General features: G+C 40.9%; 2 protein-coding genes across 11 annotated transcripts in view; both read right to left on the reverse strand.

Annotated features, from left to right (window-relative positions):
• Positions 1 to 308: 308 nt before the first annotated feature.
• On the reverse strand, positions 309 to 4,942 carry fbxl3a (F-box and leucine-rich repeat protein 3a). Its single transcript, XM_033986350.2, has 5 exons — positions 4,648 to 4,942; positions 3,765 to 4,146; positions 3,551 to 3,673; positions 3,005 to 3,176; positions 309 to 2,858 (listed from the first exon to the last, which is right to left on the reverse strand). Exons 2-5 carry the CDS (start codon positions 4,143 to 4,145, stop codon positions 2,218 to 2,220), a joined length of 1,317 nt encoding a protein of 438 aa, XP_033842241.1. The 5' UTR covers position 4,146; positions 4,648 to 4,942; the 3' UTR covers positions 309 to 2,217.
• Positions 4,943 to 5,390: 448 nt separating this feature from the next.
• The window catches only part of mycbp2 (MYC binding protein 2), a 34,817-nt gene continuing 19,441 nt past the window's right edge, over positions 5,391 to 20,766 (reverse strand). For 4 of the 10 annotated variants that reach the window (XM_033986340.2, XM_033986338.2, XM_033986342.2 and 1 more), the window contains 32 exons: positions 18,253 to 18,477; positions 17,332 to 17,464; positions 17,114 to 17,233; positions 16,335 to 16,517; positions 13,695 to 15,317; positions 13,443 to 13,612; positions 13,106 to 13,353; positions 12,856 to 13,023; positions 12,628 to 12,785; positions 12,342 to 12,541; positions 11,821 to 11,970; positions 11,573 to 11,736; positions 11,320 to 11,476; positions 11,025 to 11,249; positions 10,875 to 10,940; positions 10,517 to 10,756; positions 10,337 to 10,426; positions 10,184 to 10,264; positions 9,846 to 10,112; positions 9,483 to 9,766; positions 9,315 to 9,411; positions 9,115 to 9,234; positions 8,939 to 9,040; positions 8,733 to 8,861; positions 8,523 to 8,655; positions 7,850 to 7,953; positions 7,580 to 7,768; positions 7,390 to 7,497; positions 7,077 to 7,286; positions 6,888 to 6,995; positions 6,644 to 6,809; positions 5,391 to 6,566 (listed from right to left, as the gene is read on the reverse strand). In XM_033986340.2, coding sequence (XP_033842231.1) covers positions 6,451 to 6,566; positions 6,644 to 6,809; positions 6,888 to 6,995; positions 7,077 to 7,286; positions 7,390 to 7,497; positions 7,580 to 7,768; positions 7,850 to 7,953; positions 8,523 to 8,655; positions 8,733 to 8,861; positions 8,939 to 9,040; positions 9,115 to 9,234; positions 9,315 to 9,411; positions 9,483 to 9,766; positions 9,846 to 10,112; positions 10,184 to 10,264; positions 10,337 to 10,426; positions 10,517 to 10,756; positions 10,875 to 10,940; positions 11,025 to 11,249; positions 11,320 to 11,476; positions 11,573 to 11,736; positions 11,821 to 11,970; positions 12,342 to 12,541; positions 12,628 to 12,785; positions 12,856 to 13,023; positions 13,106 to 13,353; positions 13,443 to 13,612; positions 13,695 to 15,317; positions 16,335 to 16,517; positions 17,114 to 17,233; positions 17,332 to 17,464; positions 18,253 to 18,477 — 6,534 coding nt within the window. In that variant the 3' untranslated portion in view covers positions 5,391 to 6,450. The remainder of the gene's footprint in view (positions 6,567 to 6,643; positions 6,810 to 6,887; positions 6,996 to 7,076; positions 7,287 to 7,389; positions 7,498 to 7,579; positions 7,769 to 7,849; positions 7,954 to 8,522; positions 8,656 to 8,732; positions 8,862 to 8,938; positions 9,041 to 9,114; positions 9,235 to 9,314; positions 9,412 to 9,482; positions 9,767 to 9,845; positions 10,113 to 10,183; positions 10,265 to 10,336; positions 10,427 to 10,516; positions 10,757 to 10,874; positions 10,941 to 11,024; positions 11,250 to 11,319; positions 11,477 to 11,572; positions 11,737 to 11,820; positions 11,971 to 12,341; positions 12,542 to 12,627; positions 12,786 to 12,855; positions 13,024 to 13,105; positions 13,354 to 13,442; positions 13,613 to 13,694; positions 15,318 to 16,334; positions 16,518 to 17,113; positions 17,234 to 17,331; positions 17,465 to 18,252; positions 18,478 to 20,766) is intronic. The other 6 variants (XM_033986345.2, XM_033986339.2, XM_033986346.2 and 3 more) reach the window with 6 other exon arrangements.

A 20,766-nucleotide genomic window follows, 5' to 3' on the forward strand; every position in this document is an offset into this window, starting at 1 on the left:
ACATTGCTATATGTAAGCGCAGACAACCAGCCAGGTTTAAAATGCAACAGTTACAGCAACCAGCAGTGTGAATGTTTTAAGTTCATTTTTAACAGCCATTGTTTCTGTTTATGTCATCACTGCTGTGCCCAAATCCAGGTACTACAGCATTTACTTCACTAACATTTTATATTTGAGAATTAATGTGCAATTAATCAAATGTAAATGAGAAATAAATAAATCTGTCTCTCTATCTGAGGCTTGAAACTTCACAATGCCATCTGAGCCAGTCAAGTCAAATTTCTCTTCAAAACCATAGTTAAAACTTATCATTTTCTGGTAATGAATTCTCTGAGCCAAAAAATAATAATAAAAGAGCAGAGGTAGAAAAAACTAATTTTGCCATTGCCAACCTTTTATTTTTTATCAAACACTAGGAACAAAAACAATAATGTAAATTTCAACAAGTCGCAATGTTTGAGGAGTAGAATGAAGCCAAAGCCTCATTCACGACTTCTTCACTGATCTACTGCTTATAATTAATCGCATTTCATCAGCACAACCGTAAAAAAGCATTTTACAAAAGCTTTACATCAATAAATAAATATAGAGCTTGGGATCAAACGCTAAAGACATTTGTGACCAGATGTGCAAAACATAGATAGAAAAACACTGGCAAAACAAAATAACGAGTCAACAAAAGAGCCGTGAAGCAATCCAATAACCTGCTGGGTGACACTCGAGTTAAAATACATTTGAATAAAAGTGGTTTAGTATTTAGCATCAAATCTCCATTAGTTTACCATTATGCAACATAATCCCGAGCTCTATACTTCTATGTTTAAAGAGAGAATGAAAAATCTAGTAAAAGAATATCTGTTTATAAAAGACAAGAGAAACTTCAAACCCTGACAGAGGGTGAAATACAGAAATAAGTACATTTCTATTTATAATCAAACACACAGCATTTTATATACAGATTCTATCAACTTCCTTCTTAAAGGAAAAAAAGCTTGTTTCACTCATCTGACTTGCCAAACCTTTATAACAGAGTCTAGTGAATGCTTAGATGTGAATGCTGACAAAAACGATAGATACGATGCTGGCAATGGCATTCCTGCATTACCCTGGGTTCTGTTGCACAATATAATGACAGATGAAGGTCATGAGGAAAGCAGATCACAAGAACAAAGGTTTAGAGTTTGAACAGGCAAAGAACAGAAGATACAAATGAAACCTCTACCGACAATATACAATGAAATGCACAAGAGAACGAAAATGCACTCCCAGCGTGCACAGTCAAAAATAATGAACAACAATCGGGCCACACGATTGGATCAGTACTTTCAATAATTCTTAAATCCAGATCCTTTATATACATAACTACAGTTAAGAAAACCAACAGTACAGATCTACCGATATTGTGTCATTTGTGCCTTTAAAGGACCTAATCATAAGGTGCTTCTACATATGAATCTAAATACCATACTTGTATGGACTGTTTCAAACATGTCTGATGTAGCAACAGAATAATTTGCATTACCTAAAAATGAAATGATAAAATCAGTTATCACAAATCTTTAAACACCCCACATCTGATCAACACAAACTGGGGTCTGGTCAGTCTTGCAATGGCTATTGACAAACAGGATAGAATAATAGACCCAACATAGATTTTTTACTTTAACTAGAGAGGTGTGGTAAGACCATGTCATCATCCAGATGAAAAAAATAAAGTAACCCACTACGCCTTCTGCCAAAAACAAGTGCATTTGTTTTTCTTACAGAAAGGTTGTAAATCAGTGGTAGAGTCAACTGGACAGCTTTCCATACTTTTAAACTGCTCTGTTATGTAAATATTAAAGCATTTGCTTCACTCACAAGCACAACTGTGCACATACATACATAGACATTTTATACAGCAATCTAGACAATATAACCTGGCAACAGTGTTCATACAGTGTTAACAGTCATAATTCTTCATGTGTACTGGTTGTGTACAGAATGTTTAAGGTAAGATAAGTACTCCTTAGATAAAGCACAATGTATATAATATTATATTTCTGTTGTGTTTTAATGTCACCGTTGTGGAGCCATCAAGTGCCACACTGAAATTCTCCTTCACTCAAAAAAAAAAAATATATATAATTTTTTTTTAGCCACCTCCACATTTGCAAACATTTCCCTCATTTTGAGCATTTATTGCGAACGTGGAGACTCAGCCATGGACTTTCCCCTTCACCAGGTTGGCATCATGTCTGGAAACCAGACCCGGCCTAGATGCTTTGAGACCTCCCAGTGAATCTCATCGAGGGAGTATTTGTGATCTGGAATCAGCACCTCCTCCATGATGGACAGCTGTGAGAGCCGCCGGCCGCACATCTTCACAAATTCCACAAAGGCGCTGCAGGAGACCTCGCACTCTCCCAGGCCGATAGCGGACAGCTGGGTGCAGTGCTTAGCGATTCGGATGAGCTCTTCATCCAGAGGACGCAGACCATTGGCGCATACCACCAGCTCCACCAGACGGGGGCAGTGTAGGCCCACACGGCCCAAGACCTCCTTGCTAACAGAGCGACCAAAGTAAAGATGTGTGACAGGAATTTCATCATTAAAGAAAGGGCCAAACTCCTCTTCATAGAGAAAGAAGTACATGACGAGGTTAAATTTAGGAGAGTGTCGCACCATAGCATCCCAGCTGCTCTTTTTGATTGTGTGAAAATGCTGCCCAGGATTCTCGCTCACAACATCAATACGGAGATGTTCCAGATGAACGTGTTTCTCAGAGGACAAAGCCAACAGGAGCTCATCACTTAACAGATGGTAGTTCAGGGCCAGCTCTCTTAAGCCATGACACTGGTCAGCTACACACAGGATCCCTGTAATAATACACAACATGAATGGGTACATTGGGCTTTGTTTGCAGCTTTACTAAAGACACTGAAATGTGGATAGTCTTGCTTTTTAAATTAGGACATATTCATAATTTACCCGGGTAAATAATAGTTATAATTAAATGAAGTACCTGCTGGAGAGACATGAGGACAGCTGCTCATTTTGAGGAGTTTTAGAGTATCACTGTTGTTTGCCACCAGCACTTTCAGAGATGGGTCATCTACTGGTGTATCATCAATCTTGAGTGAAGATAATGATTTGGAGTTGACAAATACCACAGTAAGAGCTGAGATGAAGTGAGACTGTGCAAAAAGTAAAAGAAAAAAGTTAGTTACATATTAGAGATGCAACATTGAGTTAACCATTTTACTGTGAATCTGTGTAAGCCAAGGGCAAAAATAGGTAATGTATCAGTCCGTGCGTAGTGTATGCAGTATTATGGTTATTGTGTAGAGAGTGTAACAAAGGCCTTGTACTGTGAAAATATCAACGTTATTGTGTCTTTTCAGTGAACACTTGGGCCTTTTGAGACTGTCACAACAAAACTTATCCCTGTCCACACGTGAAAACTCTTTAGAGCTTTACTTATAGATATAAGCTGGAGGTGAAATAACAATAACAAACAAATAATAAGCCTCAGATCTCAGATTGTAAACCTGGACCGTGGTCATTTTACCTTTGGGACCTCCATAAAGCTGGGCCTCGCAGTCGAGATGAGTCCCAATGTCTTAAGAGAACAGTTGACCAACTGTGAGAGGATGTCACACGCGGCCTCTGCAGACTCAGTGCTGCTGTCCACCTGACAAGAGTAAACAGTATTATATATTGTAGTATAGTAGTATATAGTCTGCACACTGGAGAGAGAGAGGGGTTTGGAGACTCATTCCCACCTTGAAGCTGACATATTGCAGGTGATTGGAGTGTCTTTTTATGATCTGCTTAATGAGATCTGGATGTGTGGCCTTAAGGTAGGAGCTGGCTGGTTGGTTAAGCTCAAATTCAAAGCACCTCCACAACTCTGGCATGTGAAAAGCCTGGTTCCACCCTCTGCACACCTGAGAGGCATAGGCCCGGTCCAGGAGGGGAAGGTACTGAAAGATGTGCAGCAGGAGCTCTTGAGGCAGCCGGGCCCAATCACACCCTGGCGCTGCACTGCCTCCCTCTGCCACAGGCTCCTCACCGTCCTCTGGCCGTATCCTTTTACATGTCTCAGACTGGTTTACACTGGGAGAGCTGGTACTGTCCTCCTCATTTTCTTTCATCCGTTTCATCCTATCAAGAAACCCAACAAATATATTAACATAAGATGGGAGGAACTTATTTTACTCTAATATTTAGCATGTTTGTGTCGTTTTTATTAGAGATTATAGATCTGTTCCTAAATTATAAGCTTAAGGCAAGGCTAGTTTATTTGTATAGCACACAAGGTAATTCAAAGTGTTTTACAGGATAAGAAAGACTTTAAATTCACATTACAACAAATCAAAACATAAATAATCATCCTAAAATGAACCTTTAAGTGCAGAATAAAGCTTAAGTGTCCCTTGTTGCTCCAGCAGGCCACAGATGGTGTTACTTATGACGAAATCTGAACGCAAGGGCCACGGTTTATAAGTGTAGCCTTGTAAGACTATTCCCACTAAGAGCAGCTAGCTACGCGCACTGAAGCTACATCTGTTTTATGTGTTAAAATGGATTAAACCAACTACACAAACAGTAAAAAAGCAAAAAGAAAACGTGGGCATGGATCCAAACACTTGTCACGTATCTTACCTTGATGTTTACAGTCGGTTTTAGCTCAGTTAGCCGTTAGCAGGAGGCTCCGAGAGGGTTCGACACTTCAGCCTGGGCCCACGCCGCGTAAACTCACCCGGATGGACCAGATCGCACGCATTAGCACAACAACAGCGACCTTTGACCCCAGAGAAGCGCGAGATGTTTTCAGGAAAGAATCGGTTTGAGTCCTGCAGCTCCACTGGCTTGACCTAGTTCCTTGGTGGGAGCTGCTGCTGCTGGTGGTGGAGTAAACCCCCCCCCTTCAAACTGAAATGGCGAGTGTTGTTGTGAGTGGCGCGGTGCATTGTGGGAAACGCCATCTGAAATGGCTGGTGGAGGAGCTTCTGTCTATGCAGAGGAGTTGAGCTGATGGTTTACTGAGCAGAAATGGAAATTGTGATCTGCCATCTATCCTAACCTATTTATCCATGTAGCAATGTAAGTTTATTTAAATTTGAACTATTTAAAGCTGCACTCTGGAACCTTTCTGCTAGTGTATGTCCCCAGGCAGAAAGGTTCAATACTATAGCATTAATCCTGTCCATCCAGTCCATGGAAACTGGCAGGCCACTAGGTAAAGTTCCAAGTTAGATCTGTGAAGAGGCGAGTCCACTGACAGTACTTGCATTTCCTATATCCTAAATATATTTCACACTATGGCATTCAGTGTAACATGATAATATTTTCATGAGGAAAAGCAGAAAAGTGCACTGAGTTTAAGGAAGACACAGCAAAAAGCATTGGGAAACAGAGAACCTGGTTTAATACCGTTCAGCTCCATCCACAACAAATATTACAGAGCAGAGTCACGTGTAATAAGCTTTTTATTTAACAGCAGCTCTTATTCTCTACACTGTTTCAATGATCCCAACCCCCCTGCCTCCTGCTTGGAAAAAGGATGATGGGTGCACAATTTGGTGTCAAGACGGGCCCTCTCTCCTTACTCATCTGTCAGTCTCCTCCTGAGTGTTTCGTTTTTTAAATATTTTATGTCATTTCACCAAGGGTTGCAAACAAGATTTATGACTGTATGTTCCAGGTTTCTACTTCTCATAGACAATGGAAGAGAGCTGACATTTAGGAGATACTGACTACTATATAAAAATGTACAGTGGCTTTATCAACATACATTCCATAGGTTTAAACAGCTGCAAAATAGGAGGCACACCCAGTATTGCACTTCAATAAAAGTTCTGGCTCCAAACATATCCCAGAATATCAAACAAAAATGAAGTGAAGAGTAGCAACTTTGTAATACAGCTATTTTGAATAATATCATTATATACAAGATTAGATAAATCATACACTATTTTCCTCCTAAACATAACATTTTAACAGTCTTTTCCACCAACAATTTTTTATCTGTCAACCCATACATATAACATTTTAAATTTATAGGAAGCTGGAAATGCGGCCTGTTCCTTTTTTTAATCCCACACTGATCCAAACTTTCCTTTTTCTATACTCTTTGTTAAATCTTGTAATGTTACACTTCAGTGATCAGGAGGTGTGCAACGTCTAAAGAAGCCGAGGGGATACACCGGCCGCATGCAAACACGTCACAAGTTATTTTCTTTTTTCCTTTTTTAAAGTTATTGTTCTGTATTTAATCAGGTTACATCAGAGTAGCCACCACTCTTGTAGGGCAGAGTACACGTTACTGATGCAGACCTGAAGACGCCTGGCTTAGAGCAAAGACCTGGCCCAAAACCGGCCAGGAAACTCGACAACACCAAGCTTGACGGCTGAGCCTAAGCAGCAGCCAAATCACAGGAGAGAACTGCTTCTACAGTTCAGGTTTTAAAATGTGTGCGCATTTCTACACACACCACAGCCCAAAGCAAACTCCTCCCCTGTTGGAGGGTGTACCACATGCAGTGGGCACTCTGTTCCCTCCAGCTGCTTGCCCTTGGGCCCTGAGACAGAAAAGTATTGGTGAGTAAACTTTAAATGGTTGCACATGTACCACAATGTCAAAAGAGCAGTTATGTACCTGCAGGACAATGAGGCAGCTCCTCTTTGGGAATACTGGTCATCCTCTGGAAGTCATCATGACAGGCATTGCAGAAGTGTGTGGTGCCAAAGCAGAAGAAAACCGCCACAGAGCAGCAGTACCGGCATTTATACTCCAGGAAATCTGTACCATGCTTAGAGCACATCTAAAGAGCATACAAAAAGAAATATAAAAAAACATTTTTTTGTTTGCCAAACTGAGTCTTTGCAAGTAAATCACCAACCTGAGCCCTAGACACATCTGAACAGGCTCCACAGATGAGCTCACTGGGGTCGTAGTCATCTCCTTGTCCCGCTTCAGCATCACAGCGTGCCTCTCCTCCAAAATAGGCCTGGTAAAAATAATATGAACTCTCAATGCTGATACACATTACCAATTAAAAGTTTACTTAAAATAATAGAGGATGTAAAACCTTCTTGCATTTGTAGCAGACATAATACGCATATCTGTTCATAGCAAATCCTGCAGGGTCATTATGGAAGCGTGCACCGGGAGTAGTTATTGCCTCACTCTTGTGTAGACCCTCATACTCCAGCCTCATCAAAGCCTTTCTCCTCACATCCTCATAAAGCTCCTTAATGGGATCCAGCAGGTCCTTGAGCACAGAGTGGTTGATTTTGTTCTAAGGACACAACAAAACGCAACCACATTTATTCACATGAAGAGGAATGAAAAAAGTGAATGTATATTTTAAGATCTTCAGAGGAAACATCAAAGGATCACACCTTGCAAATGGGACACTGCATGAAACCAAATGTAATGCGAGGCCCAAGCCAGCGATTTTCCAGAACACGCCGAGTGCATTGAAGGTGGAATACATGAGTGCAATCCAGCTGTGAACAGATCAAAAATATTAATGAAACAAACAGGTAAGAGCATACAACCCACAGGTCTACTATCATGCCTAGTCTCTACCTGTATTGCGGGGGCAGCTGAGAGGGCTTCGGTAAAACAGATCATGCACATGTCATCTGCATCTTGTTTCAGACAGCCAGTGTTTTTGTCACAACCATGCAGACAGGGCAAGCAGCTGTCTTCATTCTTGACTCCACCACACGGGTGCCCACAAGCATGTGTCTTACTACAAGCAAGTTTGGCATACTCCTATAAAAGAGATCAAATAGAGGTTAGTTAAATAATTACACACCATTAAGGGCCAGTGTAGTGTTTGCCAACTGCAAGTACCTGGCAGTCTGGGTCTGAACAAACACTTCCTACAGCGGACAGCTCAGTTCCGTTCCTGGTACCACAGAAGCGGCAGGCGTCCGAGCTGCTGGACGCTGGTTTACCTACAAATAACAGACTACTTAATATCTGAACAGGTAACGTGGAAGCAGAAACCTATTCCAATTAGTTTTCAATTCAAGTCAACTTATTTTTGTAAAGCCCAAAGTAAGAGCAGTTGCCTCTTAGGGCTTAACAGGATCATTGATTTAACCAATGGAAAGTGAAACAGACAGCTTATTCAACATTCATAGAAAACAAGCAAATGGATAACTGTCCAAGAGCACCCCCGTCCTTAAACCCTCCTTCTCGGCAAGAAAACCTCAAAAAACCCAATTACAGTGGTCCCTCGCTATATCACGGTTCACCTTTCGCAGTCTCACTGTTTTGCAGATTTTTTTGTGTGCAATTTTGCATGTTTTTTTTAATAGAGAGAAATGGAGAGATATAAAGTGTGTGGTGAGGGGTTTTACAGCCTTCAAACATATATAATCATTGTAAAAAATAAAGCTGACTACTTCGTTGATTTCGACTATTGTGGGTTATTTTTAGAACGTAAGCCCCGCGATAAACAAGGGACCACTGTACTCTGTGCAAGCATCTCTAATGTCCATGATAATTACACAGTAGTTACCTGTGTGCTCTCTAAATTCCACCATGGCTTTCATCGTCTTTGAATCAGCCAAAGCCATGAGCCAAAAAAGTTTGGTCCTTCCACAGCCTTCATGGAGATCCACCTTTATAGCCTCCTCTTCCTCTTTAAATACCTGAGCAACAAACATAAAAAGATGACTTTCGTTTATGTAAAACTGATTTATGTATTTATTGAAGGACACCCACTGACCTGTCTTTGGTGAGAGCGTGTGCGCCGATGCAAATGGAGGAATCGGTCACAGTCAGTGCAGAGGTTGCCACAAATGTTACACAGGATGATGGCTGCTGTTTCGCCGTCGTCATGGTTATCACACATGGGCTGTGAAGAACAACAGATACAGATTAAACCAAAAATATTTTACTATTAGTTTCCATGAGTATTTTGACTGTTACTACCATTTGCTTTTGTTGGCCATCTTTGCCCATCCACCGGCCAGAGGACAGCCTGTCTACATGATCTTGGTCCAAAACACAAAGTGAAGCCAAGGCGAGCCAAAGCTGTGGGGAAAAAAAAACAAATGGTTGATTCTACTGCTATATGTGATTTAAATGTATATAGTCTATTATCTTACCCGTGTTGTGGCGATACATCTTACAGGAGACCTATGCTCCTCCTCCATTTTGGTCAGAGCGATGATAGTCTCAGCAATGGCATTTTTGGTGACTCTGGACCACGCATCAGATAAATGGCCCTTTATAAATAAAAGTATGTTTGTTACGACAAACAACAGGGTACAAAGATCAAGGAACATAGTAAACACAAAAAACTTACTGCAGCCATGTCTTTGACCAGCTTTATGATGATCTCTGCAATTTGTGGAGGAGTGGAGCCTTTCATCCACCAGTGGCTCTCACCTCTTCGGATGTAACTGATGAAACAGAGGAGTTCCTCAACCACAAAATCAATAATTTGTATTGTTTCAAATATGTGAATACACACCTTGAGTTGAAGATCATTGGCAGAGTGACCGTTGTTACCCCTTTGCCCACAGCCATACCAGCAGTGCCTGAGATGGTGGTACCTTTGGCTTTCAACTGCACAGTAAGGGCTTTAGCAATGCATCCCAGAAACATGTCTAGAATGCCCAATTTGTTCCAGTCGCCTTTCTCGGTGGAGTGGATAATGTCACTGATATCTGCAGGGGGCAGAGCCTTTACTCCAATAATGCTGGCCAGTCGTACTGGGGTCACCTCTGGTAGTACCCGTCTAAGCAATGATGTCACCTAATACAAGACAATTATGTAAGACACTGTCAAAAACACACATGGTGCCCTTAGAAACAAATAAGTACAACCAGCCCACCTGTCTTTGTACCCGTGGAGAGGCAGTATGAAGCAGCGAGAAAAGATCTTGCATAAGAGTTAGCTGTTGTGCTAGATACTGTCGGCCCACATTAGAGCCACTGAGAGCCAGGACCATGGACAGGAGTTCAAAGCAGTAGGCATCTGAAGAAGCATCATCATCACTGGGCTGAGAATTGGCATTTTCTTTACTGGAGATGGCATGCTCCCACTCCTCCCTGACTCTTGTGGCCTCCATGCGAATAGCTTGAACAATATGTGCACACACCTATTTGGGAAATTAGTTAGTTAATGTGTATAGATCAAAAGGGCATATGTATAGAAGACCTGAATATTTACTTGTTTCTGGAGATTAGTGAGCTTGCTCCTGCTGAAGATGATGCCAACCATGTGCTCCTTAAGGTCTGCATCAGATGGTGCCTGTAAATAAAAAATACAAAGTTTGATGACTATGACTAAGTATCTAAAACATGTCACTTTAATCAAACAGACCTTATCCTCTCCCTCGGGAGATGATAACAGGTTTTTCTCCTCTTGTTCTGGAGTTGGATCAGCATCACCAGAAATGAGTTTTCCAAATACCTAATTGAAGATAAACAGGAAATGTGTGTTCATATGTTTCCCACTAAATATTTGACCAGTTCTGTTATAGTTGTAATTATTATGACAAACCTGTGAGGTGATGAGGCGGAACACCCTAAGCGTCTCCGCTTCACAGTTCTTCTGTTGGGCCATACTGGCAGACACTTGTCCTGGAATTTTAATGCTCTCCCCCTCTTTCCACCCGAGGACCTTCACCTGCCGAACTCTCAGTGTGTTTTCTGGACCTTTCAGTTCCACTTTAATCACATGATGATCGCCGCCAGGAAGCTCACTAGTCACCCAGCCCATGTGTCGAGAGTCAAGGTCAACCTAAAAACAGAAAAGACAGTATTGGAAATTTGCGAAAATTGTTGCCACATATCGTTATATTATTGGATTTTTTACTTATTGAGATGTGGGATTCCTAGTAACAGTTAAATGGTAGTACCTGTTTTATCCTGCAGAGGTCCTCAATCGCTTTTCCACACAGAAATGTAACTGAAGTGACTTTGTTCTGGGAATTGCATAAATAAATGTATGAAAACTAAGTAAATTGAATTCTTATGAGGATAGAATCACATTTCTGTTATTTTCTCACCCCGATATCTCTGGAGTTGTCCACATGTACAGACACATTTGAAGCATTTATGCCTTTGACACAGCTAATCGTGATGCTTTTGGTTTTGTTCTTATCTTCATCTCCAGATTCCCAAAAGGTCTCTGTGGATCCATCAGTGAGACTTCCAATCATGGCAGGGCGACTAGATGTCTTCATGTCTACAACACTTGTTAGGTCTTTTAGACAGGTGACCAGGCACAGATCCTGCAAAATATACTATTTTAATACCTATGTGTTGGATAAATTGCAGTACAATTGAATCAAAAGACACTACCTGACTCATTGCTTCATAGCCAGATTGCACACTGATATTAAAGCTTTCCTCACTGTCGCCATCATCCGATTTGGACAAAATGTTGTTAATGTGATGAAAAACATTGCTTTGGTGAAGAAACTGATGGTCTGACTGTTTGAATTTAAGACTCCAGCACCTGAAAATAGAAACCCATACATTTACAACATGCCTTGAGAAGACCAAAGAAACCACATATTCATTCTACAGGTCAAAGTGAAAACATGTTACAGACCTGAGAGCCATTTGCTGAAGTGAGCTACCACTGGGAAGGGACATCATGAGGTCAGAGATGGTCTGGAGGAGCCGGTGGAAGGTGTGAGGAAGAGGATGAGCGGCCTCCCCAGCAATGACGATGTCTGACAGAGGATGCTCACAGACACCAAGGTCCCTTTCCTGCTATGTGAAAGAACAAAACAAATCTGATATGAGCAAAGTACGCTTAACTAATTTTAAGATGGTGTCATTTCAGCCATTATTTACCTGTTCCACATTTTCCTTGTTGCCTTTGTTTTCCTCGTCCTCTTCATCTTCAGGCTCAAAAGGAGATGGTGTAAGAGATGCCACAAAATGCCACAGTATATCATGTAGAGATGTGGTCTGTATTACGTTGCACAGTAGCCAGTTGAAAGCCTATAAAAGAAAAAAAATACAGGATCTTTTTATCACAAAGAAAGATGTTGTTTTTTAAGTGCATGCCTTTAGAACATTCATGAGAAATATAACAGCAATTTCAGAAAAAAGTAGGCTCTTCATTTTAAAAGCTTTTTGGCAAATGTTAACTGTGTAGGAGCAACATTATTGTCCAACCAGGCAGGCAGTGAGAAGAGAACAATGTGTCAGTGACAACCTCAGACAGTTGTTCATCAATTATTACTCAAATTAAGGGAAATCATTCAAACTAAATCATGTTCTTCACTCTTAGTTTGTGTTTTTTAACCAATTTTTTTTATTATAAGTCATAAATCAAGATTTGCAAAAGGGAATTTTAGAAAGAGTAGTACCTCCATGGCAAAGACTCGACAGGCAGACTTCCTCAGAGCATGCTTCATTGCCACTTCCAGTCCCTCGAGGTCATGGTGCTGAATAACAAAAGCCAAGACCGGCCACTGGAAATTTCTCTCTCCTTTACTAAGGGAGCCATGAGCCGAAATTAGCCTTGACAGCTCAGGAGACGGGTGTCGCAACAGGGAAGATCCTACCTCTATTTCAGACACAGAGTGGGACAATGTTAACGCCTACAGTATGTAATTCATTATCATTATATAGATTGCCAACAGAACAACCTACCTGCATCACCACTGTGCACTCTGCGCCTGGGCACAGCCTTAACCCGAGCTGGTAATGGAGAGTGCTGTTTATCATACTCAGAAGCAACAACTGAGTATGACCTTTGGAACACCGTCCTCTTAGCTGTGTCGCTGTCAGTAATTGGACTGGTCTCAAGACTGAAATATAAAAGTTTTAGTCTAAGCATTCAAATGCAGGCATGGGAAAGAAAAGGTCTGGATCATTTACCTGGGGGGCATTGATTTCATGTTACTTTCTGGTTCCTCAAACACATTAGGGCAGGCATCAGGTGTGACTGAGATGTAGGGGGCAGGGACAGAGGTGGAGCGCAAATACCTCATCTCATCTTGGAAAAGGTTATCGTCCTGGTAACCCCCAAAGTTTTCAGTGTGCTGCCTGAATTGTGCAACATTATAAGGTTATTCACTTTCACAGATATTGTGGGGGATTTTAATAACATTCAAACCACAATAGCGACCTGGCAAGTGTTTGAAGGTAGAGGCATCCCATTTTGTTTGGCATTTCTTCAGACACACCCTCCTTGAGGCTGGGAAGCAACTGTGTATGTGGGGGTCGGGGAGGGTGATGGCAAAGCATGCTGGGTTCTGCAGCACTACTCAGAGACAGCAGGAACAAAGCATTTGCCCGAATGACCTGGTGAGCCTCCATAGTGGGCAAAGCCCTTGGGGTTTTGACCTGTAATGGTTTCTTCCTTGACTGCTTCACCTTTAAAGTAAAATTAAATATATAAATTTTATATGATTATTAAAGCCATGTGGACAGTTGCATCTTTTAAATATTTAGCATAGAGCTACCTTTTCTCTAGCAGCAGTTTGTTTTTCTCTCAAGTATTTTTCCCGACAGCGATCACACACAAGGTACCAGGTGCTACCTCCAATGCCTCCATCACCACAATTTCCCGCCCAACCACCACAAAAGTGACCAATGCTGTTGTACCCTTGACCACCAGCATAGCGACCACAGCCTGTGAGAAACATGAGAAAGATGCATCTTAGAGCTAAACATCATATTGTGTCAACATTGAGTCTATTTCTCCATGGTCTTACCAGGGTGGGCCTGTCGCATATGGTAGGTGACAGGGTAGGGATGCGATTCTCCACACAGCTCACAGATGGTGTCTTTCTCAGGCCCACCCATAGCAAGCTGTGCCATCTCTCCAAACAGGTTCCCTCTTGGGCGCACCTCAGGCTTCTCCCTCTTCTTCTTCTCCTTCTTTGCTTTTTTACTGTCTTTTTCATGTTCCTTCTTTTTAAGTATGGCACTTGAACCTGGGCTTGGAAATATCATATTTTGAGTGGCAGCTTTGATAGTAGCCATTGATATGTCTTCCCAAAAAGCAACTAAGTGTTGTAATGTCAGAGGTAAAATTGACTTCACCCTCATAGAAGTATGAGAGGACATCTCATATGAAACAGCATCAGCTTTTCCATCTTCACATTTCTCTGGCAGCGGTGGTTCCTTCAACATTGAGAGCACTTTGTTTTTGTTGATACTGCCCATCTTGGAAATATCTGGGCCATGGGGAGCTATGTTAAACATATTCAGTGCTGATGATATCTCCAAAGAGTGCCGGTTCTTTAGTTTGCTCTCCTTCTCCTCAGCCCCCTGTCCTCCAAGAGAATTACGAATTGGAGCGTGCTCTTTGGTTAAGTCTGGGTTGAACTTGAGAAAAGAAGAACAGGCCATGGCATCATGTACAATACCTTCATGCCAAAGGAATGCTGCAAAGACCGCTCGTGAACATTCGGCCACAGAGGGGGACATCGCTTGTTTGGCCGGCTCTGTCAGTCTTGTGGAGCTCTCTGCTTTAAACAAGGGTCCGGATTTGTCCTTCTTAGGCCGCGTGTGTCTGCTAGAGGTTTTGCGACTGACCTTTGGAGATGAGCGACTTTCCTGTTCCTCTTTGACTGGGGCTTTGCCAATGCTAAAGTGCACCTTGCAGGAACCATCGTCTGTATTTTCATCATTTGTATCTTCATTAGAGAGAAGAGTACTTGAAGAGCACACCTCCACAACTTCACTATGCAGGTTTTCCTGGGTAACTTGAGAAGAGGGGATACGATTTTCTACATTACCAATTACACCTTTATTTGGATCTTTAGGTGACAGTTTAGGCTTTGGTGAGGTAGACCTGCCCCTAAGGGGCTCTGTAAGAGGAACCTTCTTCTTCCTAAGGGTGTCAGGATCCAGGGTGTAGGAGTCTGACTTAGATCTTTCTCTGGGAGGATCCAGGCGAGATTTGGAAGAAGGGCTGACTTTAGAAGGGAGGTTTTTATCATGAGGAGATACGGAGTTCTGTTGGGGAGAAGTACAGGAAGGACTAGACCTTCCTGAGGAGGATGAACCTTTCTGTTTGGGGGATGAGGAGCGAGACCCAGGGTTTGGTGATTCTGCTCGGAGTCCAGGGGTCCTGCCGTCTGCTTTTAAAGCCTGCAGAGTGTTGTGGTTGGGTGAGTGAGAGCGACTATGCGTGTCCGACCTCAGTTTAGCTGTGTCTGATCTTAAAATAAGAGCTTCACTGGCTGAAAGTGCACCCTCCCCAGTCTTCATCCTGCTTTGTTCAGAAACACGGTTTCCACGACTCTCCTGTTTTGGTGAGCGATTTTCCAGCCGGTGTTTGGATGACGGAGACATGGGCTTGGCTCCGGACATAAGATTTCCACGCTCACCTAAAGATTGTATATTAAAAAGAATCAGACAAGTTGGAAGTACCATTTACTGCAATAGCAAGCATTTCATTTAATGGATAAACAAGTATAATTAAAAAGCAAAACTTATGCAGATATATTATTTTTGGTTTGAGATAGATGAAAGGGCTTAGGCTGATGAAAGATGAATTCCAGCCCAGTCTTAAAATATGTGCCAAAATGACAATGTGAAATTTCCCTGTCAATTATTGCCCCACATTACTCCTGACTCCACCCTCTGATAAGTCAGCTCTAAATCACATCATGCAATTACCCACCCTTTTGCTTTAAAGCGAGAGATGAGAGAGCAGTACCATGCCCAGCCACAGACACAGAGTTTTTGTGCACACGCTCACGAGAAGCAAGGCTGCGAGATGAACCATCTATAGCTGAAAGAGGGCAAGTGAGCCATGAACAATGCTATGAAATGCAAAAGGCCAAGACACGACAATGAAAAGAGTTAAACACCAAGAAGAACACAAGGAAATAGAACAGAAAAACAAAGTTTGCTCGACACAAGACACTTAGCAATGTTATGTGAAGTAAACTTGTTAAGGAAATAAAAAATGTCAAAACAAAAAATAAAAATATTTAATGTAGAAAAGAGGTATGTTGTTAATAATGAAAATTTTAATAGCTTGTTTCGTCTTAAGGGTTGGGTCAAGTTATTTTCTTGTGACGCTTAAAAACCTAAATTGTTGTTCAGGGGCAAAACAGTTTTCTTCAGTGAATGCCTGGGCTGGAAAGGTGGTATGATTAAAAAAAGGGGGTATGTGGACTAAAAGTAAGCAACAATACTTGCAGGAAGGAAAATTTGGAACGGGAAATTATAATTATTATACTTAAATAATAATCTTACAAATGATAAACTTGGCATTTTAAATGTCATGGTAATTATCTTACAAAACAAACACAACAAAATTCAAATCAACATTTAGATGACCTAAATCTCAGGTGGACTTTCCAAGCAGGAACTGTCAAAAGGCACGACAGACTTACTGAGAAGCTGTGGTTGTGGCTGAGACAGTTGGGAGGGGGACTGTCCAAACACAAATGGACTGTGGACAAGGGAGGAGGAGGAGGAGGGAGTTTGGGCAGCTTGTTCAAAAATGGAGGAAGAGGGAGCTGCTGAGAGGAAAGGCCCAGACTGAATGGAATTCAGTATGGCACTCAACCGGTCACCTGCAAACAGGAGACAAAGGAGGTGGAACAACTACAGCTTAAACTAGGCCCGAGGTTTTAGTGCAATGAGGGTCATTCACTGGCAATCATTCAGTTCTTGTGCACAACTGAAATGATGTGTAAAATGAGAATTTAAAAGAAACATAATCTTTACTCGACGAGTAGAAAATCAGCTGCAGCATTGTGACAGTTGCTTCTGATGCTTCTGATGCTGCTGCATTAATGTCACTAAGGAGGTACAATGTAAAGTGGACATATATTTACAGCCCTAATTAATTGGGAATGGACCGTAAAAAAAAGCAAGACTTCACTTAAGGTGAACTGGTCTGTTTGTTCTAGTTTTGTTGTTTTTTCATTGGATCTAGACACATGATTTAAAAAAATATATAAAAAATGTTTTGAGCTTTTTGTATTGTATGTATCTAGTAAGAAAACAAGACAAATGACAGAAGAATGAAAAGCATAAGCTGCATTGCAGAGTTGTCAAAAGGAAAGTGATCTTTGAAAACCTAATACTGATAAAACATGTAAAAGGGAAAAGATGGAAATCAAAAGGCTCGTTAAAAGCAGATCTTTCAGTGATATGTAGACTTTACCTTTGTTGTTGGAGATTCCATAGTCAAAGCCCTGGGCTCCATTTGAGGCTGTAGATCTGTTGAACGCTTGCACAGAGAAAGGACTGGGAGGTGGCGTCTGTGTCTCAAGCAGAGCATGTTCTGTTAAAAAAAAAAAGAAAAAGAAAAGAAAAACAAGAAGTCACAAAATAGTCTTCAGTTTAACAAAAGGACAAAAATCACAAAAGGACAGTGCTTACCCTCATCGTGTCTGAGGTACTGATTTCCTCCACGGTCCCTTGCCAATGACCAGGCTTCTCCTTCATCGCTTTCACAAAACTCCACAATGCTATTCTTATCCAGCTGTATCCACGCTCCCTCTGAGTTGACCACCTAATGCATAAACGGCACTCTTTATCCATTCTCACAATCAACTACATGCAAAACCAAACACATTCACATGAGGTGAATGGGTTTTGGTAGATCAATGGCAAGTAGATCAATAGAACACAAAGGCCATACCACTGTTGATCACTCACATGCGCTCACAGTTTACGAGGGATTGCAAACAAATCATGATTTAACATTTTGATTTTACAGCATATGCAAGTTTACTCCTATCCCAGTTAAAACTAAATCTCAAATTAGTGATTGTACGAGTATAAATTTCAATTACCATAAATGAATAAACCCAGAAATATGGATTCAATAATTATTGCAGTCTCACAAAATAAAATTGTTGAACAGCATGACACACCAAAGCAGTCAATCAGATCCCACAGTGCAGTTTTACATCTTATTACAAGGTGAAAGAAAGTCCACAGTACCTAGTTATTGGACTACTGTTAAAAAGGGCAAGAAATAAAGTTTGGACAATAGCCCTTGGAATTTGCAATGAGACTCCCAGAAGAAGTGTTCCAGCTCAAATGACAACCTGAAAGTGCAATGGATTAATAGAAAAACTATTATTAGTTGTAAAGCCTGAAGACACAAAAGTGAATCCCAGCAAGGAAAAAAGCAAGAAAAAAAAAGTCAGAAAAGTTAGAAACACACCAACAACAGCATCCAATTTAACACTATTAAATTACACGCAAAAGCACAACAGCCACTACACTTCTATATCTTTGATTATGGAGTTATTCAAGCCATGAAAACGGTGCATTTTTGGGGTGAGTGCGTACCTCGCCTATTGCCTTGACTCTGTTGCCAAGTACTAACATTCCAATGGGGATACCCCTAAGGTTTGGGCAGCTTCTGATGTTGTGACCAGAAGGGCCGGTCTTCACTACCTTATAAAGCCCTGGGCCGCCGCCCTGCCCTGCCCTGCTCTGCACCCGAATGGGGGCTTCGTAGGAAGGGCAGCTGCTCACCTCCTTTACGTTCTCCTCCGACTGGCCCCTGACCTCCTGTAACAGGTAAGAAATGGATGTCAATCAAGATGTAGAAAATTTGAGAAGTGAGAAGATCAAATGCTGTGTTAAATAAATGGGTGTGTGTCTTTGTTTCAGAACCTTCAAAATTGACTATAGTGTACAAAACTCTTTCCTGGTAAGTCCAGACTGATCACTCTCGGTATTTTTTATACAGAGGGTTATCAGTCTGGTCCCCATTCCCTCCGTCACATCTCGAGCCAGAACCAAACATGTTGGTCCAATCAGATTTGTTTATTTCAGTGCCGCATCAGAAACAAAGATCACTGGTCACCAATTATTTACAAACAAAATGACATTTCTCTCCTCTCATACTGAAAGAGTTTAGTGCTTCATTCATTGATTCTGCAGAAATCCACCATGTTTTTCAGTCCCCTGTGGGGGTTTTTCTCCTTTTTTTCCCCCTCGTAAGCAGTCATATATGTTTACGTGTGTATTCTGGATCCCAGGCAAACAAAACTCCAACAAGACAACAAGTAGCAACAAGATTTCTATTGTGTTGAATGTACAACCTACATTTTGGCACTGAAACAGTAAATGTAATGACTCTAGATGCAAAAATATTTTATATCACTAATTTCTCTGGAACATGATACAAAAGAATGCAGGACTGCACACATAGTGTAAAGAAAATCTCATGCAAATTTGACCCCATGCAACATTAAATACATTTCGTTACCATTAGTCGTGTTTTATTTTTAACACAGGACTGAAAAGTGAACAAAACAAGCAACCATGCAGCTGTGACTGAACCGTGCAATTATTTCTACTGTGTGATGAGACGACACAGTCACAAGGGTTTAAAAAGACAAGCAAAACTAAACATTTGAAGTTATACAAGAAAGTCAAGCTACATTTCCCTTAATTCCATAACTCACCTGAGGGGGAAATATAGATAAGGGTGTCCATGACAAAAAGCCGATATCCCTGACTCCTTGGCTAGCGTTAAAGACATTCTAAGCAACAGATTGTAAGAAAGTCAAGAAACAGTGGTTGATCCAAAAATGAAAAGGGAAGAGTTGGGGATACCAGATGTATTTTTTTGGAAGAATGTTTTTAATTTTGTAATAATTTATAGGCTGGAGATAAGACAGCACAGTTGACATAGAAAAAAATGTATACACAACAACGGACCTAGAAGGAAAAAGGCATTGTTTGTTTTAGTTTAGTTATCTATGATCAGTGATCAAATACAAAATAAACTTCCAAAAAAATTCCCCACTTGACTCATGTAGTAGTGTGTCATGCTGTTCAGACTGAGACTTTACATGAAAATAAGGCATCTCAATGCAAGGCAAAAGTTACAGAGCCAGAGAGAGAACAGGGATGGGCATTGCTAAGGTTTTAAAGATATTACTACTCTTATTGATACTGATGAACTTTAACCAAATAGCTAATTCGGGTACATTAACATATCATAATGTTTTACACTTTTCATTCATTCATTCGTGTACACTGTTTCCCTGAAAATGAAATAAAATAACAGTACTGTTGAAAAACAACTTAACTTAATAAGTTTTTGAAACATTTGAACATAAAATTTTTTAATAACATTTGAATAAATTAAAAGAGATCTAACACCTAGGGAAACATATTACAACACAGCAGTGGTCCATTTTAGAAGCCAAATATCATCCAATTTGGCCACACATTTCAGGTAAATTTACAGCTGTCAATAATGTTTTTACTTAGTGCTTATGCTTATTCCATGGAGAGCTATGTAGTGTAGTTTAATAAGAAAAGCACAGCACCGAAAAGTATAGTTTGTATAGTAAAACTTCAAATGATTGATGTTGGCCTAGGATTTCTATAGTGTTATTATATCAATAATTAGGGCCAAATGCTGTAAATGAAAAGTGATACCAACATTAGTGTATCCCTAGGCAGTGAGCTTATCGGTACAAATTGACCATTGTGACTGACATAGCACTGGCTTTGAGTACCCATCCCTAGGTAAGAAATAGATTCCCAAAACTTCAAAGTGGCTTGTGCTTCATGACAGAAAACCACATTCATTGCACTGTGATGCTATTGCCATGTTAAACACAACTGCAGATTCCCAAAGTTGTTCAAGTAACTTTATGGTGTTTTTGTGGCATGGAGTTAAAGGTTTCCATGCTGCCAAGAGCAACTGTTCATGGGTTGCAAGTGAAAAGCCATGAGGACAACACAATGCCACTAACACAACAGAAAATAAATACCCTTTTGTCAAATGCCAGCTGGGTTTATTGCAATGTTTTTTAAGGCCTTTAAATAAATGTGTGA

This window comes from Periophthalmus magnuspinnatus, chromosome 21, assembly GCF_009829125.3.
Source record: "Periophthalmus magnuspinnatus isolate fPerMag1 chromosome 21, fPerMag1.2.pri, whole genome shotgun sequence".
NCBI classification, from domain to species: domain Eukaryota; kingdom Metazoa; phylum Chordata; class Actinopteri; order Gobiiformes; family Gobiidae; genus Periophthalmus; species Periophthalmus magnuspinnatus.